Raw genomic sequence first — 10,488 nt, 5'->3', positions numbered from 1 at the left:
TACACCAGTAAAGTTGTTCTTCTTCTTATTCTCCTTGCTGATGAGCTAAAACTGAAGCGAATCAAGGAGCGTGTAAACAAATTGTTATAAACTAAGGAATGCAATTTGTTTCTGTGTTTAATTAAAATTTCCATTATTTTAAAAAAACCATCTGTAACCTATTTAAAACCTGTATGAACCCCACCTAGACCCTTTCCCCACAAATGAGAGTATCTAGATATTCAAACCTCCCAGCAAATGCAAAGCAACTTTCATTCAATCCTACACATTTTACAAATACTGTATTTACACGGTTATGTGGACCATCTGTGTGTGTGTCTGCAATGATTGTAAATATTTGTTTTCTTAAAATAAACACAGAACAACAACTTACTAATAAACAAGTGATATCTGACCAATACACATTGATACATAATTAAAACACCCATTGTTAAAAGACAGTAGATTACCTTTTCTTTATTTTATTTACAATTGAGACGATGCTCACTGGGTATTGTAATTGTTACACTTATCAGTGTTTAAGTACTAGTCAGAAAGAAGCTTGTTCTCCCCATGGAGAAATTAATTCCGTGGTACAGTATGAGCTTATTCAAATTGTGTGACAGGCAGAGATGGTTTAAAAGGAAGCTGGAGGAAAGACATTGGCATAACTGGCATTGAAGAAAAGCTAAACATTTGTCCCTTTGCCTGAGCCAGAAACAGAGGAACATAAAATGTGAGTATGACTATAATAGAAATATTTGTAAACTATTTGTATTATTTACATTTAAATCAAAAGGCATATGCTAAGATATTTTGAGTTTAATGAATATTATTGTAAAACAGTTTAATTACAAAACATTTTTATTTAAACATTTAAATCTTCTATATTTTTTGCAATTTCTCTCCAATACAGTAAAATTGTGTAAACAAATTTCCATCCCTGTGTTATACCATGCTAGACCCATAACAAGGTTGGGCACAGGGGAGCAAGGTAAAGCATACAGAAGTATGGTAACTAACACTTAAAGTCTAGTAGAGTTGCAACGCATAGTAAACTGCAGAGCAAAGTGTGGTTGTTTAAATACAGTGGTGGGGAATCTATTCTTAGGTGGAGCAGTTTACCGTAGATAATTATTATTCAGAAAAGTCTAAAGGAGTGAAAAGCAATGGTACTTAACATGTTGAAAGTATCAGCTGTAGTGATGTTCCCTGGTATGACAAAATAAAAATGCTGAGCATCAGTGGCAAGGACATTTTGGATGCACTTGTTTAATTTCTGCTTTGCTTCCTTTTGCTCTTTAACAGAGCTTGAACCGTATACCCCTGCAAGCTGTAAGCATAGTGAGGCAAATCTGCAGACTTTTTGTGACAAGTATTGAATCCTACTACAAATACTACAGACCAAAATACAAATGAATGTTCGAAATACAAATTTGTATCACTTTTGAGAATACTGATATGTGTTTATAATTTATTACATATAATTTCAACTGGCTGACTATACTTATCAATGAAATGGGGACAGATCTGAACTATATATTTTTTCATTTGTATGGGTCTGAGTATTTTGAATTGGTTTGCAGTTTTAATCGGTTTGCTTAAACTTACTTCACAGAACTGCTGCCCCTTCAGGAGAGCTCACTAAAATGGCAGTGTCCAACATTTCATCTTTCTCCAGCCCCTACAATCTGAGTGTGCTCAATGCCACAGCCTACAGTAGTCACAGCAGCTCTGCTTTGCACTACTCTATTCAGGCCCTCGTTTCAGGAGTGGGTTGCATCATACTGATCATTTTTGGAGGCTGCATCCTGTATGTGATCCTCTCTGATACTGTATTTAAAGAAGAACTCAGATATGTGCTCTTGGTTAATTTGCTGCTGAGTAACATCAGCTATTTCTGTTTGAAGTGTGTGATAACTGCTGTGTATTCTTACCAAGTTCAAATTGTGAGACCCGTGTGTTCAGTTTGCACTATTGTCATAAAAACCTGCATGAGGAGTGAGACGACCACTTTGTCCACTATGGCTCTGGACAGATACGTGGCTGTTTGCTGGCCCTTTAAGCATTACAATATATGTGGGCCGCATGCCCATGGAAAGATTTTACTTGCGGTGTGGTTCTTCTCAGCATTGCAGCCAGTGGCTTTCCTGGTCACAGAATACATATTCAATCCCTCAGTCGTCTCTTCGCAAGAATGCTCCTTTGTCATATGGTTTCCTCAATGGCTGCTGAACATTTCCACCATCTTTGCAATGAGTTACATTGCAGTTTGTGCTCTCGTCATTCTTCTTACCTATATCCTAATCTATAGGGAGGGGAAGAACAGTGGAGCCATGAGTTCAACCAACATCCAAGCCAGGAGGACCTTGTTGATGCACGGTGTCCAGATGAGTTTCTACGTTGTTCCAGCAGTTGTTATCCATGCAGTTTTAGTTCCAGAGATTCTCAATATATTAGGCCCAGCAACATATTCCTTGATTAATTTACTGATGTTTGTAGTTTTTACTGTAGGACAGTGTTTTTGCCCCATAATTTATGGTTTTTACCAGAGAGACATTAGAATTAAGTGTTTCAAAAAGCTTAATATGTTCAGAGCGGGCATAGCCCCACGGGAGTGAACAAAAAAACTTTGTTTACAGATAAAAAAATAAAATCAGAAATGGTTTACATTCATATATTGTAATGCTTAAAGGGCCTGCTTGATAAATCTGCAGGAGAAACACACTTAAAACAAAGTAGCTGACCACATACATGTAGCACACAGCTGTTCACAATTTTGGGTTGGAAGAGCCATACTATTGACCAGGGAGTTCCTAAAGAGTCACATAGAGAGATAAAATATGTTTGGTTTAGTAAATTAAAATAGTTTGCTCCATAATATTTGCTTACTTTAGACAGTGCATATGTCACTCCTGGAGGGAAATCTCTTTTCAAAACAAGTGCAATGATGATATATTTTGGAACAGACATTTTAGAGTACATCATTTTTTTATAGTACAAATAGTGCATATGTAACACCTTTCAGTAATAGTTTATTTTCTGTGAAAAACACTGTTCTGTCTGTCGTCAGTTTGTCATTTGTATAGCAAATGTCCAGTCTGGGTTTGCAATGGTTTATCATTGTCTTGGTATGGTATATGGTTCTGGTGATGTAAATGTTTAATGTATAATCCCTGTAGAAACTTGTGGACCTGAATTTTAATGCCATAGTCAACAATTTCTACATTTTCAACATAACACATAATACTTTTTGTGTATATTAAATTAATAAAACAAATTGTCATTATAATGGTTTCTATAAGGCATTTAATAAAATAAAAAAAATCCCAATTTACCAAACAAATATATGTCTTCGTGTTTTAAATGTATGTTGACTTATGGTAAGACTGTTCATGATGAATACACTAACAAGGGCATCATTAATCAATGGTTACTTCAAATAAATTCAATATGTATTCAACAAGAAATAAAATCATTTGTATAATTTGATTATTAAAGAAATCTTTATTTATATGGTATAATGTAACAGTGTAATGTAAAAGTACATACTGTATAATTCGAGAAAGTCTCTGTTCCAGATGGGCATTCAGTTTTTGACGCATGTACGATTCTTATCAGGTTACATTTTATTGCTCTTAGCTTTGAACTTTGCTTTTCTTAACACTGTGACATGTTTATAGCTGTGCTTCTAAACCTTCAAAGGACCAGTTACTAAGCTTCCATCGACTGACAATAAAGCTTTGTTTTAACAGCATCCCCACGGAAACCAGATCAGTATCTGGAGGTAAGTAGCCACCTGGTGCAAAATGAAAATTAAGAGTAGAAACACATTAAGACCATGGATTAAATCAAATGGAAACTGGAGATTTTAATTCGTTGCTAACATTCCATCTCTACTGCTTTACAACATTATTCACAGCCTAGGAATCAGCTCTATAGAATGGTTGCATAAATCCATTGGTACCACTTGCACTAAATTAACTAACGTGATGTAGACATTTTTGAAGAAACCTTTTCTCTGAGAATGAAAGTGTTAAAATAAACATGTACAGATTAGAACAATAGGCAGGTAAAATGCTTTTCAAACTTTCCAAGTGAGTGTTGTTTAACTTCTTGTAATGGGGTGGATTATCATGCAATGTGTCACACTCTTCAGTAATTGACAGAAAACTCAAGAACAAGGTTATGGAAAAGGTATTTGTTTAGTCAGGTTCAGTGCCCCTGTAATCTAACATAACTTAGTGACAAAAAAAACGAAATAAATAGGAATACACACATTTCTACGATTATTATTATTATTATTATTATTATCATTATTATTATTATTATTATTATTATTATTATTATTCAAGATTTCTGTAAAACCGCATATGGTTAATGTTACTTTCATTCTCTTCACATTATAGTACATAAGGCTTTGCTCAAAAACCCAAATGATATTGCACTGAAATCATTACTACAAGGCTCCAAGCATATTGTGCTACTTCATATGACCCTGTTAATGACTGTTTCGCAGTATTTCACCATGTTGCCTCACTGAGATGCATGCTTGTTCATTTTGTTTTCATGTTTGTCCCCTTCTTCCTGTTTGACTTCATTTTCATGTTTATCTTTGCTTTCACTTTTGTCCTCATTCTCATGTTTGTCCCCTTTTTCAGGTTTGTCCTCATCTTCATGTTTGCCTTCGCTTTCAGGTCGCTCTTCGGTTTCCTCATCGCCAGTGCCTTCTACTCCCTCTTCACTTCCTCTGTCTTGTGATTCATGCTTGTTCAGCTCATTGTTTTTCCTAGCTGCTCTGGATTTATTCTAAAAAAAAAAGAATATGAAATACAAATATATATTAGTGTACTAAAGGTGGACACTCTGACTAGGGGTGGACAGGATAATCAGATAAATCATCCTTTTCCCATGGTTACACCAGCATTTCCCATAGTTCACCATGGTTTGCCACGTTTTTTTAATATGCTTTACCATACCTCGCTATTCTTTACAATTCTTACCTATGCTTTGTCATGCTTTCAGTATGCTTTATTTCACTTTGCTATGCTTTTACGATGGTAAACACTGATAAGGGCATGTTCTTTGCACCTTGTTGTGTCGTGCACTGTCGCAGCCCCGGGGGTAGCGGGCAATGTTTTCCATGTATTTCTCATTCCTCTGCCAGTCCTCGTGCCACCTCTTCACGCTGTATTGAGGCCCGCAGCTCGAGAGCCGCTCCAGGATGTTGTGGTTCTCTCGGGTCACTCGGAGCAGCTCCTGCTGCCTTTTCTCTCTGTTCAGGCTGATGGCAAAGCAGGGATTACATTCCCCTTTCCGAGTGTTAAAGTAGCACACTGGAAAACAAAACCTGTCTCTATCCAAGGGCTTTCTTTAATTGGCACGGAATGTATCGTTTTCATCAGGGATAAATATTTGGCATTGCATTTTAAGAAATCATATTCAAACACTGATGCTAGTTAGGAATAGTTACTTTGTAAAAACAGGAAACCAGTTTGGGAATCAGAGAGTCATTGGAACTGTGGTACAAGTATTCAAGTAGCAGAGTGGATGTGTTTATCTGCCCTACATGTCAAGAGGTGTTACCAACTCCCCAGAACTTTCTTTTTTCTTTTGTAATTACATATAGCAAAGATACTGTAAAAACTAAAATACATACATTAAGGTATTTTCCTTGACACATACTGCATTATATATATATATATATATCTTTAGCAATTTTGTATTATAGAAACTATAATGTTACCCTGATATTGTGGTACCTTTTATTCTCATAGTCATTTTTGTTGTCGATGCGACCCCTGGTCCTCATAATATTAGACATCTTCTCCAGCAGCATGCTGTTGTCACGTTCAATAGTAGACAGCCGTTCTTCCTCCAGCTTCACAAAACCCATGCAAACATCATTTTTAGTCAATGATTTTTTACTAACAGAGCAACATAGTGAAATGTTGGTTTATGCTACTGTATTCATATTCCTGGAACTTACTGTTAAGAATAGTAAGCTGCTCTCGCCTTCTAGTGGAGAACATTAGCATGTCATAAAACGTGGTACTTTAATATGTATTTACTTTCAGGTAAACACAATCACACTTGAAGCCTTATGTCCTTAATATAACTACTTCTAACACTACCGATAATGTAATTATTACCTTGAGCTTTTTCATTTTGAGATGAAGATGGCCATATGTTTGTGGAGTGGTCGTGTTCACCATAGGTTTTGCTGACTTCACCTAAAGTGTATGAAAAGTAATATATAATGAAAAACAATAACTACAATAGAATCCGTGTACCTTGTTAATATGGTCCTTGAGGTCAAATTGGCCAGAGTTACTTAGCTCATGTACCATATGAAGTTCCCATCACTTTTTTTCAAAGTGGAACATGGTTTCACAGTCCACGAATATCTGATAGTGTTAAAAAAATAAATAAATGAATACAAAATGAAGAAATGCGAATGTCACGGTTCCTTGAAAAAGTGTAGTAAACATGTCTAATTTCCCTTAGAAAAAAAAAGTTTAAAAGCATTCCTTTTATTAGAACATGCTTCATTCACTGCACGGTTTCTAAAATAATTCCATATTTCTCATAGTGCTGCTCCCCAGTTGTCATGGTGCCCCGATACACGTAGTGAGTATCTACAGTATTAATTGAATTGCAGACCCGGTTATATTTTGTGTAATAATCTTTCTATAATCATACAGTCCATATTCATTTTATAACAATTGTTATTTACATCAATTTAGTGATTGTATTAAGAGCAACAGTGAAGCTATGATAAAGTATTACTTATTAATTAATAATTATTTTTAAGTGCTTTAAATTATATTTAAAACAATATCGACAATGCATCAAATAACAATGAAGAGACTGTTAATATAGCTTAACTCAGCGACATTAAAATAATTGCAAATTAGAAATGCCCTACCAGGTCAAGCGCACACATGCTGTGTTCAAATTTAATTGACAGTGTACTCGTGCAAACCATAATTGCCCAGAGACATGAAAGGGTGCATGGATGTTTTAATTTACCTTTTTTCTGTGTTCATCGTAATATGTTTTGTCCCATTTTTCTTGCAGGTATTTGTTTCCACACGGCAGTACAGGTTGATAAGCACGATGCATCATAAAGCCCAGAGAAACCAGTGGAATCTCGGTGCTGCACTCTTATCTGCCGTTGCACAGCGAGCAGCTTGGCTGTAGTCTTGTTGAGACTGCAGCGGGTTTTCAGTTCGTCATGTGAGGTTGCTATGACAGCAGTCGGGAAAAGATGAATAGCTTTAGTTTGGTGTATAAAAGAGCGTGCAAGTTAAACAAGTTCAGCAAGAAAATAAAACAAGTAATGTGTTTAAATATGCATGAGTAATCTTAAATATTAAAAAAAAGCTCTTTGGGACTGACTTTCAAAGTTGCCATTACTTTACTTTTTCTAAGTGGAATACAAAAAATGTACACTCAGATATCCAGAATGTACATTTACACGTAAGATGTTACCTTTTAGTTTTCTCACATTTACAGTACCCTGCTGACAGTGACAAAGCAAAGACCACTAGCTTTGTTGGATTCATTACAACTTTAAATTATGTATTTAATAGGAAATGTATTACTTTCTCTAAATGCATTTTCACGATAGTGATGTTTTCAGCTTCCCCCATGGTTTCCTGGAAACACATTGGGGATTTTGAAATTCCATGATGTGGAATAAAACAATTTACTGAAATAATGCATTATATCACACATTCTCTCCCATTCGATTATATTCAAAAGACTGTTAACAGTTAAATATATATTGAATGGAACTCAACATTGTCAATTGTGTATGTTGCTCTTCTTTTAACTAAAAGGATTTAGAATATGTACAGTTGAACCTGCATCTTATGACATACTTCTTGCACTTGGGTTTCTTAACACTCAAGAGAGAAAGGGGCAGCTGGAGGTATTAACCTATTGTAGCAGGTTTAGAACAGGCGCTGGCACTTCCTACACAGACTCACAAAAGAGCCACGCTATAATGTTTTCAAGAATATGTCATGGGTATAGATGTGTAACATTACAGGGTTAACTGGGGGGTTTATCAGTATGCTTTGGAAAAGATATCTGTCACTAACAGAGGCCATCACAATGATGCCTTGTGATATTTAATTGATCATCAATTTATGAGCCAATCGATCCTTTATAGAAGTTTACCACAGTAAAAGCATAGCAAAGTGTAATAAAGCATAATGAACGCATAGCAAAACATCAGTTAGCAAGGTATGGTAAAGCACATTATTTAACATGACAAACCAGGGTGAACTATGGTAAATGCATAGTATAACTATGGGAAAAGCATGGGAAAACTGCACAAAATACAGTGGTAAACTTTTATAAGGGATGAACCAATGGTGAACCAATGGTGCTATACAGACCTAGTACAGTATTACCCTCTTTATCCTCCATGGCTGGCACATTAATGTGATAACATTTCTAGTGTGAGGCATTACAAATGTATGAATAACAACAAATGACACCTGTTTCTGAATTTCCCAGCGTTTTCCTTTTTTTCTCAGTAATTTGGCTTACTTTGACATTCCTTGTCCAGCAAGGACATCCGAGTAAGTCCCCAGCCGGCAGCTAAAGAGCCCAGTTTAAGACGTCACAGCTTGGGTGGTAAGTTTATGTTCACTGTAATGTTACCTTATTTTTTATTCTCTTCTCGTTGTGCTTGCAGCAGACACTGCTGTATATGTAATACAACCATGTAGTACACAAATACAGAAGGAACAGAATGCAGTTCTTTTTTAAAGAATTGGACCCCTAAAGACAGCAGCTGCCTTGGTTGCAGAATTCCTACAGTAAGAGGTAAAACAGCTAAGACTAAAGAGAAGAAGGATGTAGCTAATGGTAAGTGTTAAAGTAGAACTTACTTATTTATTTATTTCATGTTTACTGAATGTACTGTGATAGACAATGCAGTTAATACTGCTAAGGTTATTCATAAAAAGTGGGTCAATGTCACTGAACATACAACATATCAACTTAACATTATAGAATTTCTAATGTGGATCAAGAGCGTTTGAATGTTTTGACCTGACGGATTTATGATTACAATTCTTTTGTTGTTTGTTGTTTGTTCTTAGTAGATTACTGTAGATAGTATGTGGTGATTTTAATGTGCCGGTCAAACTGGTTATCAGAGACATGCATCTTTTTCTGAACCTGTTTCTTCAGTTGAATTGCAGTCTAGTAAAGAAGAATGCTTAATTCCAGATAGAAGCAGACCAGTTGTGTGCTGTGTATCATAGGGGAGAAGCCGTAAACTAGCCTGCATTTAAATACTAATTTGCTTCAAGGCAGGGAAGGATTATGTTGTTCAATTGTTAAAAACTAAGCAAGCAAATACCAATCTTACCCAGATGCAAACTGCATGTAATGCACAGTGTTGAAGTCATGAAATCACAGTTCCAGGTAAGCCCTTCTCCCTTGCTCAATGACTTCATTACCCTGTAATTGTAAGTCTTGTTCTATTCTTTTAATTTAATACAGTTCCTTCAAGTAGGATGTGTTATCTGTAGTCCTCTAATAAAAAAAAGTGCTCATTATTTTATTATACTAAGTTGCCATAGCGTGCAACATGTTATTATAAATGCAAAATAAAATAAATGTGCCTTATAGTGTATGATGAATGCGGGAAGCCTAGTTTTTATTCTGTAGTACACGTATCAAAAATACATATATTACCAGTTGTTTAGGTAAGTCATTAGACTTTGCTGTAAATCTGCTTGTGGTGTTATCAATAAAAATATTATAATAGCTGAAAGACAGTGTTTGTTTGTTATTTTGATTTTTTTTTTTTTAAATCTATAATTTTTTTTTTTTTTTAAAACAATTCCAAACATAAGCAAAGCCATTTTGAAAACCTATACTGCCAGCTCATAATTTTGTGTTTGAATTAATTAAATAAATGCAGCTAGCCAGTCCACAGGCTTTTACCCATACATAGAGTGATCTTTCATGTTGTAGCAAGGTTAAAGTTATTTTAGGACAATTCCACAGGGACTTGGCATCTTCAGGAGCCCGTGTTGAGTGGAGCAGCTGTATGTTTATGATCTGACAAAATGTTCCCTCAGAAATGTTATGATATGCTTTTTTGGACTTTACGTATCCTTTAAAAATATTACTCTGCTAGGTAATATGATTTTATAAAAATGTGACAACTTAAAATATATATTGTTTTGTAAACTTGAAAAAAATGAGGAGAAACAAAATATACCTGTGAGGTGGAGAGTACAAAAAACAGGCCAGATTTTTAAAGGCAAAATGTATCAAATAAATAACCTTTATTCCTCACTTACATTTGTATATCATATCTTAACATGACCCCTCCCCTCCCTTCTTTTATTCTCTTTGGACACAACAAATGTTTTCGGTCACTTCTGCACACTTCTGGTTAAAACAACAAACATGTCATACTTTTTATGGTGTTGACAAAGAAGTCAACAGTATTCAAGTACAGGCTCATGAACGCCA

The 10,488-nt window shown here is 35.3% G+C and overlaps 2 protein-coding genes across 2 annotated transcripts in view; one reads left to right on the top strand and one right to left on the bottom strand.

Moving 5' to 3' along the window:
- Nucleotides 1-3,825: 3,825 nt before the first annotated feature.
- On the bottom strand, nt 3,826-7,204 carry LOC117406965 (sperm axonemal maintenance protein CFAP97D1-like). The gene is made up of 5 exons (XM_034011459.3): nt 7,012-7,204; nt 6,132-6,212; nt 5,742-5,860; nt 5,071-5,263; nt 3,826-4,788 (listed from the first exon to the last, which is right to left on the bottom strand). The coding sequence occupies exons 1-5, from the start codon at nt 7,105-7,107 to the stop codon at nt 4,516-4,518; spliced, it is 762 nt and encodes a 253-aa protein (XP_033867350.2). The 5' UTR covers nt 7,108-7,204; the 3' UTR covers nt 3,826-4,515.
- A 1,640-nt stretch (nt 7,205-8,844) lies between these two features.
- The window catches only part of LOC117406964 (fibroblast growth factor 14), a 214,184-nt gene continuing 212,540 nt past the window's right edge, over nt 8,845-10,488 (top strand). Inside the window, exon 1 of the mRNA XM_034011456.3 lies at nt 8,845-8,862. Within this exon, the coding sequence (XP_033867347.1) occupies nt 8,860-8,862 (3 nt within the window). The 5' untranslated portion in view covers nt 8,845-8,859. The remainder of the gene's footprint in view (nt 8,863-10,488) is intronic.

The sequence above is a fragment of the Acipenser ruthenus genome, chromosome 8 (genome assembly GCF_902713425.1).
Source record: "Acipenser ruthenus chromosome 8, fAciRut3.2 maternal haplotype, whole genome shotgun sequence".
NCBI lineage: Eukaryota > Metazoa > Chordata > Actinopteri > Acipenseriformes > Acipenseridae > Acipenser > Acipenser ruthenus.
Note: the sequence above shows the minus strand (reverse complement) of the source record. Positions and strands in the feature narration are given on the sequence as shown.

Bases quoted from the DNA above. Each gene is read 5' to 3' on its own strand.
- LOC117406965 (XM_034011459.3), bottom strand. From the start codon at position 7,107: ATGATGCATCGTGCTTATCAACCTGTACTGCCGTGTGGAAACAAATAC. The intron at 6,213-7,011 runs GTAAATTAAAAC...CATACACTTTAG, and splicing joins ACGATGAACACAGAAAAAAG to GTGAAGTCAGCAAAACCTAT. The intron at 4,789-5,070 runs GTGCAAAGAACA...TTTTTTTTTTAG, and splicing joins ACAGTGCACGACACAACAAG to AATAAATCCAGAGCAGCTAG.